Here is a 15,866-nt window from a genome sequence, read left to right as displayed (position 1 = left end):
TTTAGTCAATTACCTATCCACTTTTGTAAAACCGTCAAAAGCCACAACTTTCCGCTCAAATACTCAGATTGATAACGGTGGTAACAGTAGATCGCAAGGTTTCAGAAAACGCCCAATAGGTCTAGCTAAATGTTTCGGGTGTGGTGATACTGGTCATAAGTACACTACGTGTCCTAAGCAATCAAAATCTACTGTACCCAAAAACATTAATTCGGACCCAAAGCCAAGCGAAAAACATTCAAATTCTTCTACTGTTTGCACTTATTGCAAAAAATCTGGTCATGACATCAAGTCGTGTTTTGCAAAACAACGTGTAGATCAGCACCGTTATAAAAGTAAGGTTAATTTTTGTGCAGCTAGCTCGCAACGTAATGATATTGTTGTAGGAGTTATACAAGGCATTCCGATTGATCTTTTAATTGATAGTGGTGCTATAGGAGTATCTTTGATTTCTTCTTCTGTGGTTAAATATTTCGCATGTACCATTAAACCCACCAGTCACGAAATAAAGGGTGTAGGCGAGTCAATTACCCAAATAGATTCGTATGTCACATTGACGATCGAATTAGAAGGCATTTCCTTGGAGGTAGATTTGTTAATTGTGCCAAGTGAGTGTATGAATGCACCTATCATTATAGGCACAGACGTGCTTAATAGGGACGGTGTCACCTACATCCGAACCAAGAATGCGCAACGTATCATTCGAGACTCTAACCTTATCCTTGTGTCTAGTGTGGAATCGAACGCACAGACTACAATTAATACCCCATTAACCGGGGATCATTTAGTCAAATTAAAAAATATCTTAGGCGAATACTCAGACCACATTATCTCAGGCACTGCGACATCCACCGTTACAACTGGATGCATGCGCATTCAACTTAACAGCAGTGTTCCAGTGAACTATCGACCTTACAAAATGTCGCACGATGAGAAGTCGAAAGTCCGTGACATTATCCGAGACCTTATGTCCAAAGGCATCATCCGCGAGTCGGAGTCCCCTTATTCCAGCCCTATCTTATTGGTTAAAAAGAAGGACGGCTCCGACCGCATGTGTGTGGACTTTCGAGCTCTCAATAAACTAACGGTCAAAGACCGTTACCCGTTGCCTTTGATTGATGACCACATCGATCGTTTAGGCAAGTGTCGGTATTTCACTGCGCTAGACATGGCTACAGGATTCCATCAAATCCGACTTGATGATGAATCCGTGCCCTACACCGGTTTCGTAACGCCCGAGGGGCATTATGAATACTTAAAAATGCCCTATGGCCTCACAAACGCGCCAATAGTCTATCAACGAATAATCACTTCCACATTGCGCAGTTTTATAGAATCCGGCAAGGTCTTGGTATACATAGACGACTGTTTGATACTCTCTGACACCATCGATGAGGGACTTCAAACCTTGAAAGAGGTTCTAGCCACTTTAACGGTGTCAGGATTCTCCATTAATCTCAAAAAGTGTTCGTTTCTGTGTACCGAAATCGAGTACCTGGGGCGTGTTATATCCAATGGGGAAGTGCGACCCTCGCCTAGCAAGGTCAAGGCCCTTGTAAACTCTGGTCCTCCCCAAAACGTCAAACAGGTGCGTCAACTTATGGGTTTAGCGGGGTATTTTCGCAAATATATTCCTAATTACTCAAACAGAATGGCTTGTATAGCACGTTTGACTCGTAAAGACGTTTCATTTTCCTGGGGGCCAGAGCAAGAGCGCGTTAGACAAGAAATTATTGCTTGTTTGACCAGTGCACCTGTGCTAGCCATATTCGATCCAAGTTTAGCCACGGAAGTGCACACTGATGCGAGCAGTTTGGGCTATGGCGCCGTTCTGTTACAAGTGTGTAAGGACGGCACTAAACGTGTGGTAGCTTACTACAGCCAGGCGACTAAGGGAGCAGAGCCAAAGTACCATTCGTACGAGCTCGAGACCCTGGCCGTGGTAAAGGCATTAAAACATTTTAGACACTATTTAATAGGATCTCATTTTACCGTCATTACTGATTGTAATGCCTTAAAAGCTACGCAGAATAAAAAAGACTTGGTTCCACGTGTGGCAAGATGGTGGATTTATCTTCAAGATTTTAATTTTACGATTTCATATAGAAAAGGAGCCATGTTGCCACATGCGGATTATTTAAGCCGCAATCCTGTAAATAACATTGACAGGCCGCGCAACTGGGCTCAGATCGCTCAAGCCGGGGATGAGGAAACACGCAATATGATTCAGGCGTTAGAGCGAGGAGAATTAGATTCGTCCCGATACTTGGTACGAAATGAGGTACTTTATTATCAGTACAGTTGTGTTGGAGAAGAGACGCGACTTCTTTGTTATATACCGAAGGGACAACGCCTGAGTCTCTTGCGTGTGTTCCATGATGAGCATAGTCATATTGGTGTCGATAAAACATTAGAACTAATACTGAGACATTTCTGGTTCCCCGGACTTAGGGCATTTGTCAAAAAGTACATACGTCACTGTATAACTTGCTTAGCGCATAAACGAGTCCCACGGGCGCCACTTCAACCTATTTCCAGTTGGCCTAAACCTGATGTTCCGTTTGACACTCTTCATATTGATGCACTTGGCCCTTTGCCTGTATCTAAGGGCTTCAGGCACGTGATGCTGGTCGTTGACGCGTTCAGTAAATATTGCCTACTTACACCTATCTGCTCCCAAGACCTAGAAGCGCTTAAACAAGTCTGTCAGACTGTAATATCATTGTTCGGTACTCCTCGTTTGATAATATCTGATAGAGGCCGAATGTTCGAGTCCGCAAGCTTTAAGTCATGGACGCAATCTCTAGGCATTTCACTTCACCATATAACACCCGAGATGCACCGCTCCAATGGACAAGTGGAGCGGTATGTCCGCACTGTCTTGAATATGCTGAGGATCGAAGTGACTTACAAGAAAGCCGAATGGGCTGAGGAACTGTGGCGTCTTCAACTAATTCTCAACCTGACGCAACAGAAGACCACACAAACATCGGCTCTGAACCTCTTAATTGGTCACCAGAATGCGACACCAGCAATCCGAGTCCTTGTGCGGGACGTCGCACTTAGTCCCGCCTCAAACAATCGTGAGTCAAGAAGAGAGATCGTCAGACAAAGGACGGCCGAACGGTTAGCTAGAAACCAGGCGGCAATGGACTCTCAAGCCAACCAGGACAGACATCCCCCTCGAGTGTTTCAGGAAGGAGATCTGGTCTTCGTGATCAAGTACTCCCAGTCCACAGGAAAGCTGGACCATGGCATGCGTGGGCCCTATCGAGTGGTTCGTGTATTGCCTCATGGGCGCTACGAGTTGCGGCTGGTAACTGGCTCCTATGGCAAGACAACCTATGCTGCTGCACAGTACATGGTGCCTTGGGGAGGTGAGTGGACGCCTGAGTCCTGCGCTGATTTCTTCAGAGGTAAGTGTGCCGGTGGTAATACCCTTGAAGAATTGTTGCTCTGGGGCAATGTTGCCTTTTGGGCCTTCTGTCGTTGTGGTGTATCTATTTGGTGCACCCACGGCCTCTTGACCCTGTGGTCCTTTCTGTCGTTGTGGTGTATCTATTTGGTGCACCCACGGCCTCTTGATTCTGTGGTTCATTCTGTCGATGTGGTGTACCTATTTGGTGCACCCACGGCCTCTTGACTCTGTGATTCTTTCTGTCGGCGCGGAGTACCTATTTGGTGCGTCCCACGACCTCTGGAAGCTGGTCGGCTTTGCAAACCAACCAGTCGCTATGGGACGTGCGCTCATAGTGTTCTTTATTAAGCATGGTAGTTAGTTATTTTAGTACCTTGTTTGAACGTCAGTGTTTACGTTGACTGGAGCTATTTATTGAAAATTAACTAAGCTACTAAACTTTGACGTTCAAACCCTACAATTTATTAGTTATTTTAACAATAATACTAACAAACTGATCTGCATGAGGATTGTATGTGCCCTCACTATTTAGAAATGGTTTGATGTCACCCGCAGACAATGACGGTGATGATGAAGATGAATCGATTGAAGACCAGCCATCCCAGCCAGAGCCTGTGCCTGCATCAGAACCAGTACCGGGGCCCTCGTCAAGACCCGACCATCCGGAGCCAGAATCTCCTCGAGGACTTGACATACCCGACCTGAATTGAAGCCACATTACCTGCCGAGGACGACAGGATGTCAGGAGAGGCCGTATTAGACATTTCTTAAGTTAAGGGTAGGGTAGGACGACAAGTTCCTATATAAGCAGCCGAGTACCGGTGCCTCGTCCTATTTGTTCGTGGTCTGCCGTGCGAGTAAGACGTATTTTGAAGATTATTATTTTCTTTTGAAATTGTTGCGTGATTTATATTTATTGTTGTAAATTGTGATTTATTTTCAATAAATGTTTAAGAAATTGTTATTTTAGTTTTTAGGTTGTAAAGTTGTATTTTTTTTTAATTAAATCCGCTTCTGATTGCTAATAGTACATATTTATTTATTACTTATTTAAGTTTTATTCCATTAAGATTTATTTAGTAAGTATTATGTTTAATTTAGTTTTGTGTTTCAAACTTTAAATTCAATAAAAATATTATCGGTAAATTGTGTCGTCTATATAATCTCTGGAACGTCTGGAATGGTATTTATTTTGACATTTTTAAATGTCAACTTAACGCTCAACGTGATTCGCATTTGTGTTTATATTCAAAACAATAATAACTTAAATTAATTTTTGTGACTGTGGTTGGTACAAATCGTGAAATCATATTTAATTTCAATACATAATAAATACAGCGCCTCACCTGATAGTTTTAAGCAGAAGTGGAAACAATAAAAGCTAAATAATGTCGGAAAGTAAATTAAATAATGTAATGAAAATAGATGAATATAACGCAATTGTTAATGACTTCAATAAACTGACATCATACAGCCGAAAATCTGAAAATGAACTGAAGAAGAAATATAAACAGTTAGTACCTTAGACCTTGGATTTATGTTACCAATCACATTTGTTCCATCTGGCTAACCATTTATTGATTTTCAGTTTACCGCAATCTACTTTGGGTAGCATAATATCGTCATTAGTTCAGAGATCAATGAAACACAGTTACAGAAAATCTCCGCAAATATCCAGCAAATACCATGAATTCTATGAAGGACTTATGCGAGACAAGAGTAAAGAAAATGTAATTTTGCAGTAAGTGCCTTATTTAATGATCAACTTAATATTAGTTTTATTAATTAGTAAAGGTATAGGTAGGCTTCCTTTCTGTCTACCCCTAAGAGACAGTACAACAATAATATGTAATAGGTGTTATTCATTTATGATATTTTGTTATAACAGGCTCTCGGACTGTCAAGGAATAAGCCCTGCATTGTTTGCAAGATCTCTATTACAAGGTGTATATTCCGACTCGTCTCTAGCCAAGAAATGCATCAAAGATACAACTTTAATTGAAGACAAGGACTTGGCTTACCAAGTCTTTATGGTATGTTTCCTTTTTCACATAAAATTATTGTAATATTGCTGTACAACCATGTATTTATTCAATAATTTAACTTTATAATCTGTATAAAATTGAAATTAACTTTCTGTATAATATGAATTATTGATTTAATTATTTTTTACAGGGAATTATGAATGACAACCAATATGGACCCTATGCAGATATAATAAAACAGTAAGATTACACATTTTAAATTGTAACCTGTTAGTGAATTACTTGTATACTTCTGAGATTAATAATAATAACAATTATTGTTACAGGTCAATAGGATTAGAATATGAACTCAGATTGGAAAGGGAATTAAGACTAATGAATATAACATTTTCTGATGAAAGTGTTTTAAGGTCTCGTGGCTATGATAAAACTCCAGATTTTAAGTTAGATGTACCCATTGCTGTAGATGGTTTCATTGTGAACTGGGTGGAGAGTAAAGCACTGTTTGGAGATGAAGAAAATCACTCTGGTTACCTAAAGGAACAGTTGACTTGCTACTGGAATAGATTCGGGCCCGGCCTAGTTATATACTGGTTTGGATACTTAGAAACATTGGATTCAACACCAGAAGTTAACAACATGTTCATATTACGGACCAGTTTTCCCGAAAAATCTAGTATTACACAGTATAAAATGGATATTTAATTTTAGAAATAATAAAGCAATTTAATATAAATATGAAGTACGTTATTTATTCCTTTAGTACATCGTAGTGTGCCTACAATGAGTAGGCATAACTATTGTAAATGAGTCACATTGGATTCTCTGACTGACTGAACAGTAAACGGCATACATCTTAAAATGAAAATGGCAAACTAACTACTAAGTATAAAACTGATGGGATCAATATTTCATAGTAGATACGAAATCTACTTGTACAAACTACCGTACGCTGAGTTATTTTAGTAAGCTAGAGTTGACCAGGCTTAAAAATATAATTTTATTTTTGATTAGCACTAACACGGCAACCCTGCAACAGATATGTCAAAAATAGTAATTAGTCAATACAGTATTGATAACCTTGTATAATACTATAAAAATAAAATTTACATCATTTCGCCACTTAAATAAATACAACTAATTGTTTTAGTATAACAATGGTTGTAGGCGCATTTCCGATTGCAAAGCTAGGGGCCTTGCTGATAAAACAGATAAGTAAACCCATCGCAAATGCTTGCAAAGAACGAGCTAAACATAACCCGTTCTTCCGGACTTATGTTTGTATGCCTCCTGCCCAATGTGAGTGTCAATAATGTATTAATACCTTATCATATTTGTCTGTCGTTGTGAACAATAACCAAAGGGATAATAGGTCTAAATCTCAAGTTTCACATTGATGTCGTAACAACTGAAAATGGAGAGGAAAAATAATGATTAACCAGTAGTTACCATCACTAAATTCTTGTGTCTATCATACCTCAGTTATAATTATTCATTCGAACATCTGCTTTCTTATTTATATCTTGTATTGAAGCATTGTCTGTGGATGCAATTAATTCTAAAGATTGTTGTTTGCACTTGACTTTCTCAACCTATTTAACTTACATTCGCAGATGTATACATTTAGACGCCTCCTAGCCTAATATTACAGTTTATTCTAATATGTTTAAAAGCTGATAATATGTATTTTGTGTTGATTATATCTAAAATGGAATTCTTTTTCAGTCTACAATTGGTGTGAAGTAAAGGCTAAAATGTGGATTCTAAACTTGGGTAGGCCAGTTAATATACCAGTGCTCAGTCAAGAAATGGCTATAGAGCTAGGAGCTAATCTTCTTGGTGAAACTTTGATTTTCACCATAGGAGCAGCTATTTTGTTACTCGAATATAACAGGTAATTTTAATCACTTTCTTAAATACCTACTATAAACTCAATGTTACATGAAAAGGATTGTTTTGTTTAAAATAAGTAACCATTATAATCTGTTACCAGGCAAAGCAACAAGGAAGCTGCAAAAGAAGCCAAGAAGGAGCAAGAAATGAAACACATTTCTGACACAATCACTGATCTCTACTTTACTGTCCAGAGACAACAAACACAGCTTAGAGAAATGGAGAGGATTATTTATTCAATAAGTAGGCATTGTTGATTTAGTTTTTTATTCAACAACATGTCATTTTAATTATAGAAAATTAATATTATATTATTCATTGTTTTCAGGTGGACAGAAACCAACAACTCCTCCTCCAGAATTAAAGGGCCCTCCATCTATTCTACCTCCATCACCTCCTACCTCAGACAGTGAACCACCAAAGCCCACACCACCAAAGAATGTCAACAACAATCAGGATTACAACAAACAATCCATTATTACTGCTACTCCATATCCTAACAATGGATTGATCCTGCAGTCTCTAAACTACATCCAGATGGATGCCTTCAGTTCTCTATTCCCCAATAACAATAATAAAGTTGTAGTTGAGGAAGAAGAGGAAGCTATTGAAGAAAAAGCATTTATCCCTAAAAGGGAACCTGCAATACTTTCATCAGCTTTGCATAATATTGAAAATAATTTTAGAAGTTTGTTTTAAACCTGTGATAAGAGTACATTATGTTGCTGCCTTGCAGCCTCTAAAGTGGAGTTAGTTAAGTAGTAGCCATTGTTACCTGTTTTTTTAATGTTTTATTTTTTTATTTACTGAATCATACAGTAAAATGTCTATTTAATTGACTTATTGTGTATTTGGATATCCCAGAGCATTTGTGATCCTAGTAAAATTGTTGTCAAAATCTAGTAGGTGTGTGCATATGCACTTTTGTGTTTATGTCAAAGGTTTTTCTAGATTTTTCTGCCATTTTATTTGTATTTTAATGTGGTCTAGAAAAAATTCAAGAACCTCACCAACAAAACTTAAGTAAAATGATACACTTGCTCATCAAAGTATTTATTTTCCTTATTGTTGTAAACAATTATTTGGCTTGTCACAAGTACATAATGATTTGTTCATTATAAAGTCAATGTGTTAATGCTTTTATTTACGTTTTTGTATATAATACAATTATAGTTAGATTGCTTTGTATTGATGGTGCAGTTTAGGTATAAGAACATGAATATGTTAATGTTAATAATTTATAACTGATAAAGTAGAAGACATTGAGAATAAATAAGCACAGAATATCCTTAAATATATATTTTATTACTCTAGCCACTCTTTCATATAAACACAAGTTTGTGGTGTGACCAATCCAGTGGAATCACATGAATGAATTAGTGGGCACACTCCACACGGCACTTGAACCAACCCTGGTGCAGGTATAAGAGGGTCAATGGCCCGATAGACTTTGCTCCCATCAGGATAAACACTGCTCTCTGCCTTGCCATCATAGACCAATGTATTCAGAATTGTAATTACATCTTCTACGTCAAGTTCAACCTGAAACCAAAAATACAATTAATTTTATAATATAAATATACTAAACTTTACTACTAGATATTAACATTTTCATTAGAATGTTTTAATAAATACCATAATACAAAGCATGTTGGGACTTAATGAAATAGTTTTGAACACTATAAATATTATATTGCAATTATTTATTTCGACTTAACAGTTGTTCACTTTGTATTTTGTAAAAAAGTAATTGGCTTTACAGTGCTTCTAAAATAGCTCCAAGGAAGGCTAAGTTTTATACAGGATTTATTAATCATCTGTTGTAAAAAGAAACAAATATGCATTTTGTTGAATCAATAATAGAAAATGCTTAGCACATGTTACAGTATTGCATTATTATAAAGTTTAATATTGACAATATCTACTCATGTAAATATAGTTTTTAGTTTAGATATTAAATAAACAAAATTAAATACAAATGACTTACTTTGCTTATTCCTAAGTCTGTAATATATTTTTGTACTTCATTAGCTGTGGCATAAGACTGTGTGCGGCCTACAATTGGTCCTCGTGGATTATTCTTTATTTTGTCAGCTCTCTGGCTTAAAAATCTATGGCATTGGACATTGAGGATGTCTACAAACTCAGATTCAAAGTCTTGGTCCTGATACCATGCTCCTCCAGATATGGATCTATCAGGTTCCAAATTGTAAAGCATGTACACTTTTTTCTTAGAGGCCTGAAACAAAGTAATTATGAATATCAGAGGGTATGCAGATTTTTAGAAATTTCATCTTATTCTATGAAGTTATTAATTGAAATCAACTTACATTAACACATTTTACAGCTTTGATGACCTTTTTACTTTCAAGATTCTTTAAAACTTTCGTCAGTTGCGTGTTGGCGAGGTTAGATCGAACTCTGATGTCTCGTATCCATATACCTTTGTTACCAGCTTCTTCAATTAGGTTATATACAACCTTTTCTTCATTGTCAGCCCCTTTCACTGCTTGTTTACTTGTTTGAGCCTTTAGCCTAGAACAAATACCATGCTTACATTTATATTTTATCACAATAAAAGTTTAGATCGTTCACGAAAACACCGATGCGACGCGTCCACATGCAGTGGTAACTTACTTATAGACAAGCACACCGTTTTGATTAAATAAATCAAAATATTCCTGCTGTAGTAGCTCATTGATGACCGGTACTAGTTCAGCAGAAGATACTTCAGGTATTGCGGCTGTTATATCTTTATGCGAAATCCCTTTTGGGTTTTTCTTAGCGACGTTTAATATTTTTTCTTTTAATTGATCTTCAATTTTTACACTCATACTGAAACTTTTTGCAAACTTAAAATGTTTAAATAATTATTGTTGGATTCTAAAATATATACGCATTCAACAACAAACACCACGCCGCACGCCACACACAATCACAAACAGATAATAATGTCAGTGTCACACAACTGACAGTGACTGTACACAGCTGATGAACCATAGACTTTCTTTTTCTTAAATGGCAACCGAGGAACCATAGACTATTCTTAACCCAATGAAATGAGCAATGAACTTAAAAATTGTCTCAAAAGACTATGATCTATAGCTTCAAAACTTTGACAGATAAACACTGCTACCAACATTGCCATAAAAACAATTTATTATTGTTGTTTGTTGTCAATTGTCAACAGTTGTCAATGAAGTAAATTAAAAGTATGTTGTGAATTTCTAATTTCTATGCATTTTCTAGGCAAATAAAAATATGAAAAGGTTCTCACTTAAGTTCATGATTTTTATGTTATTGAGTACATTCACTGTTTTATATTTATATTCTAAAGTTAGCAATAACAGTAAATATGCTGTTAACGAGCGGCCTGTGCCTTCCAAGTAAGTTTATGATGTTTAAATTGTTTAATATGAGTAAGAAAATAATGAAACAACAATTTTAATTAACACTACACAATTTAAATTTTCAGGGCTTCCATTATCAAAGAACCTACACAGATAGAGAGGGTTGTATTATCCTTCGTAGTATGTGACTCGAGATTCAACGAATCCTTGAACGTGGTTAAGTCTGTGTTACTGTTTTCAAGAGTTCACATACACTTCGTAATATTCGCTGATGACAATTTAAGACCAAAGTTCAATGAAACATTAACAAAATGGAAGCAAATAACAAATAACCAGCTGAGCTTTGAGCTTCATAGAGTAAGCTTTCCACAAGAACATGAGCAAGATTGGATGAACCTGTTTAGCAAATGTGCAGCTCAACGATTATTTATTCCTGTAAGAAAAATATATTTATTTCTGACAAACTTCATACTGCCCCAATAAGTTTTTTCAAACCTTTTAATCCTTCCCTGGACTTATGGACTGGACATATGACTAAAATAAGTAATTCAAGATCTAAATTAGTCAAATCGGTCCAGCCTTTTTCGAGTTTTAGTTAGACTAACAAATAGCAATTGCATTTTTTTATATAAGACATAAATAACTTCCAGAATATTTAGTAGGTACAGATCATATTGTTTGTAAATCATAGTGTTTCTTATAAACTTTTCAGGAACTAATACCTCACATAGATGCTATGATATATGTGGACACAGACACCCTGTTCCTGGGGCCTGTGGAGGAGCTGTGGCACTACTTCACACAGTTCAATTCCTCACAGATGTCTGCAATGGCACTGGAAGACGACAACCCTAATGTGTCTTGGTATCCGAGATTTGCTAAACATCCATTTTATGGCAAATTCGGTAAGAAATCTTGTTTTCTTCTTTACTTTACACTTAGTATAATCAATATAAAAATCTCAATAAGAATTACTGATTATAAAGACTATAATTTTCAATTGTAATAAAAAGTAATTTTTATATTCAGAAATATGAAAAAAATTTTTAAAACTTGGTACAAAAAATTGAAATACTCATGTCCCTTCAAAATACAGTAGATTAAACCTCATGCAAAAATACATGATAATATGCAAATGTTAATTGATTCAAGGACAAAATCTAAGGATGAATAAATTTAAATTAAAATATAATACAATATATCATGTATTGACATTGATAAATATTGTTGTAGGCCTCAACTCAGGTGTGATGTTAATGAACTTGACGAGAATGCGAACATTTGGCTGGGTGGAATATGTCACGCCTATTATGTTGAAATGGAAGCTCTATATACCTTGGGGTGATCAGGTAAATATTGTTTCTTTTCGTTGTTTTAATTTTACGTAAAACTGTGTGTTTGGATCTTATAATTAAATTGGGCTTTTAGTATTAATCTAAGTAATTAAAAAGTTTTGCTAAAGCAACAAATTATTTTGTTATAAATTTTTTTCAAATATGTCGCCCAATTAGGATTTTCTGTGTTGTGGGTGAATTTACAAACACAAGTTCACATGCACATGACACCCAGACCAGAAATAGCTTTTTGTAGATCATACAAAGAGTTGCTCTGTGCGGGAATTGAACCCGCTTCACATTGCAAGGCAGCCAGTTGCCCAACCACCGTGCCATTAAGAGCTATTTGTATATTGTTGTACACAAAACATTTCACAAGTAACTACTCTAAATTAACATAATAAAATGCAATAAGTTGTTTGTTTGTTTGCAGGACATAATAAATATAATATTTCATTACCACGAGCGTGCAGTGCACGTGTTGTCGTGCCGGTACAACTACCGCTCGGACCAGTGCATGTACGGCGACGCCTGCGCCGACGCTACTGACCGCGGCATCTTCCTGCTGCACGGCAGTCGGAGAGCATTCCATAATAACAAGCAACCAGCTTTTCAGGTACCTTGACTCTTATATGTAGTAGACTAACTGACAGAACGAGGGGTCTTATGATAGCGTAACTCAAGTTTTAAAAATGTATCTTTAATCTTTATATAAAAACAACTTTAATTCAATTAAAATTAGGGTCAACCTCGACAGCGAATAAACTGGAAACGTCTATACAGCACGTCATAAAGACTCGTGTCGATTCTTAATACTTTCAAGGGTAAGATTCACAAAAAATGTTTTTTCAATACATATCTAAAATATGAAATTGTTGCCCTTGAATTTTAAAACGTTATTATTCAACAGTCTCATACTGTTGTATCTGTATGTATTGAGTCATCTATGTTGGTGGCTACTCTACACACAAAATGGGTAGATATTTTACTATGTAATATATTTTACATTTGATATGTACGCAGTGCGCATGCGCAATCTACCAATAGATAGAGATAGCGAGAGGCATCGATTTAAGGTAAACATCCACAGACCCGCATCGTACGCATCGCACGCATTCCGTATGACGTTATCGGTATGCATCGCATGTAGGCATTGCCGATGATGCGGATCAGTGGACGCAGTTGTATGAGTTTCTATACAAGACAAACTAAAATCCGTTGAGTGCGATGCGTACGATGCGAGCCTGTGGACGCTTACCTTTAGAAAAAGGTTTTTGACTGATTGACTTTTGTATTGTTTCAGGCAATATATCGTGCAATAGACGAATACGAAATCGGGACGGATCCCTCGAAGTATGTACTTACAAACATGGACAGGTATTTCACCGAGGCGCCCCCCTCCAACTGCGGCAACTTGAAGGAAGCTTTCCTTAAAGTTCCAACACAGACATTTAGCAATCTATACCCACCGCCCGACAGATAGCGCCGTATCGTTGGATGTGTATCAATGTAACATATCAGGGTTTTATTTCATATTACTTATTTATATACCATGTTTTATGCAACTAACATTTCATTATTAAGAGAACAAGTTATATTTTTTATTAGAAACAATTATTTGTATCGAATTATGAACATGACACGCCTATTTTGTAATAGAATGGAAGTTTATTGTTTTGACATATTTTAAATGTATTTAATACCAATAGTATTATTAGGTACTTGAGGGATTCTTTATAAATTAGTGAAAAGTATGTAGTTATTATATTTTATATGTTCAATTCTGCTTACGTGTATTATCTACTGGGAATAGATTTTTGCTACATGGACAAACATTCTATCATTAGTAGAAAAATCTACCGGCCATAGTAAATATAGGCCATTAAAATGTCATATCTAGCATTACATTAGAATGTGGTAAATAATGGTAATACTCAACCAACTCAACCCCAGTTATTGTGTGACAGATAGTACGAAATCCAGATATATGTAATATGATATGTAGAATTAGAAACATAATACGTGTGTATAGGGATCTGGGCTCATCAATATGAGCATGTGTGACAGGCGTGATAAGGCTTGGAACAACAAATCATTGACCGCACAAAGTAGCTGATAAGATTAGGAGATGTGTCACAATAGAAATGATAAATAATATTTATTTATATAATTTTTATTTATGAAGTATTAAGATAGCTCTCTACGACAGGTATCTCACTGTAGTTGTATAGTTTCGATAACTTAATGCTCTACAATCATGTGTGTAATTATGTAAACCACAGTCATGCACTACATACTTTTGTAAAAAATGTTTTGCAGAAACAAAGAACAAATATTAATTGTCTATTAAAAAACTCAGTTGAACAATGTATGTATTAGGAAATTAATAAAGTTGTTTTTATCCTCATTGTAGATCAAATTGAGATTATAGATTGCTCTAAGCAAATATATTACCGTTTAAGATGAAACTTGATTGCTTGTATTAATGTAATTACATATGATTACTACCAATAAATGTCAACATTAAATATGTATACATACTATGTAGCAGGCAAACAATGCTTAGTTGTGCTCGACATAGTAATTAATATGAACCGGTTTTCGATTCACATAGCGTTATAACCGAGGCATTGTCAACGTTTGCCAGTACTGACTTGCTAATTGAAATAAAAGGTATGCAGGTACATACTAACTTGAATCCTTTTAACACAGTACATGGCCAATATTATAAAGAAGAATATATTTATTGTTTGCATTGCAATAGGCTCCGAAATTGTAGAATCGACTCTAAAAGTTCTTCCACCAATGGCAAGCTTACTATTCAGGGGGTAACATAGATTACTGTTTATCCCGATCCCAATTTTCCTAGGATCGAGCTCAAGACAAAAGATATTGTTAAAAAGTTCTAACTTCTATTGTAATAAAGTTTTAATTCGTGTGCAGTTAATGGAACAAAGGAATATTATAGTTTTTTATATTATTTATAATTATAATAGGTATAACTATGATAGATATCTCGCGTCAAGCTAAATTAACTTGTTATCAAGGTCACGACTGAGGTCGGCTCCGATCTGCTTTGTATTTGATAATTTGTGTCGATATTTTCTATGGACGTCTTCTTATCTGAACTTGGACCAAGACAATGGTTTATTAATATGTACACTTGATACGCTTTCATATTATCAGCTATTTGTTTTTGATAAAAGAGGTTGAGCACGTCAATAAAATAGGACGAAACTAGTTCCTTATGGTCTTTTTTAAGGGGGAAGATCATTCAATGATTTCTTTCGCGTTGGGCGAGGCGAGAGTTCCTTAAGGCCTAAGATTACACTCCTGTGTTGTGGATGTTAAATAAAGCACATCCGGGAATTGAGCCCGCGACATGGGAGCGGTGCATTCTCTTAACGTAGTATGTTTGAACAACATTAGAGAAAAACGAAAACAATGGTCAGTAAGAGTATAACAGGTTCCTGGATCTAGCTGACCTAAGACAAGTGTGCTCAAGGTAAACTTGTCATTGAAAGGGTCATCCATAACACAAGTGTCGACGAAGATTTAGCCAATATCTGTGTAAACATATATCTATTTCACCAAACCTTAAAACAAATATTGATGTACATTGACTATGTAGTATAACCTCCTGTATTCAACTAATTATTATCCATATCTTATTATGAAAATAATTTCATAGAAGCTGGTATACATAGAATTAAGTTACTGTATATAATTATAATTTAGTTTTATTATGACAAAAGTATTCAATCTGCCTCATAACATTTAAGTTTAACATTTGTATTTCAAATAATTTTATTGCAAATATACATTTTGTTTTTTCTGGTTCCTTTAATTCTTGTTTGTTATGGGTTCCTGCTTGGTTATTATAGAA

General features: G+C 35.9%; 4 protein-coding genes across 4 annotated transcripts; 3 read left to right on the top strand and 1 right to left on the bottom strand.

The window, feature by feature from the left end:
- Positions 1-4,616: 4,616 nt before the first annotated feature.
- LOC118275469 (CDAN1-interacting nuclease 1) lies at positions 4,617-6,139 on the top strand. Its single transcript, XM_035593449.2, has 5 exons — positions 4,617-4,931; positions 5,007-5,159; positions 5,307-5,451; positions 5,594-5,643; positions 5,730-6,139. Exons 1-5 carry the CDS (start codon positions 4,807-4,809, stop codon positions 6,106-6,108), a joined length of 852 nt encoding a protein of 283 aa, XP_035449342.1. The 5' UTR covers positions 4,617-4,806; the 3' UTR covers positions 6,109-6,139.
- A 300-nt stretch (positions 6,140-6,439) lies between these two features.
- Positions 6,440-9,269, top strand: LOC118275470 (optic atrophy 3 protein homolog). The gene is made up of 4 exons (XM_035593450.2): positions 6,440-6,702; positions 7,129-7,297; positions 7,397-7,539; positions 7,625-9,269. The coding sequence occupies exons 1-4, from the start codon at positions 6,561-6,563 to the stop codon at positions 7,993-7,995; spliced, it is 825 nt and encodes a 274-aa protein (XP_035449343.2). The 5' UTR covers positions 6,440-6,560; the 3' UTR covers positions 7,996-9,269.
- LOC118275468 (probable DNA-directed RNA polymerase III subunit RPC6) lies at positions 8,581-10,252 on the bottom strand. Its single transcript, XM_035593448.2, has 4 exons — positions 9,934-10,252; positions 9,627-9,831; positions 9,284-9,535; positions 8,581-8,838 (listed from the first exon to the last, which is right to left on the bottom strand). The coding sequence occupies exons 1-4, from the start codon at positions 10,128-10,130 to the stop codon at positions 8,602-8,604; spliced, it is 891 nt and encodes a 296-aa protein (XP_035449341.1). The 5' UTR covers positions 10,131-10,252; the 3' UTR covers positions 8,581-8,601.
- Positions 10,253-10,460: 208 nt separating this feature from the next.
- LOC118275431 (glucoside xylosyltransferase 1) lies at positions 10,461-15,827 on the top strand. Its single transcript, XM_035593383.2, has 6 exons — positions 10,461-10,682; positions 10,772-11,081; positions 11,359-11,551; positions 11,880-11,995; positions 12,414-12,596; positions 13,284-15,827. The coding sequence occupies exons 1-6, from the start codon at positions 10,558-10,560 to the stop codon at positions 13,461-13,463; spliced, it is 1,107 nt and encodes a 368-aa protein (XP_035449276.2). The 5' UTR covers positions 10,461-10,557; the 3' UTR covers positions 13,464-15,827.
- Positions 15,828-15,866: the final 39 nt, after the last annotated feature.

The sequence above is a fragment of the Spodoptera frugiperda genome, chromosome 8 (genome assembly GCF_023101765.2).
Source record: "Spodoptera frugiperda isolate SF20-4 chromosome 8, AGI-APGP_CSIRO_Sfru_2.0, whole genome shotgun sequence".
In the NCBI taxonomy this organism is placed as follows: domain Eukaryota; kingdom Metazoa; phylum Arthropoda; class Insecta; order Lepidoptera; family Noctuidae; genus Spodoptera; species Spodoptera frugiperda.
Note: the sequence above shows the minus strand (reverse complement) of the source record. Positions and strands in the feature narration are given on the sequence as shown.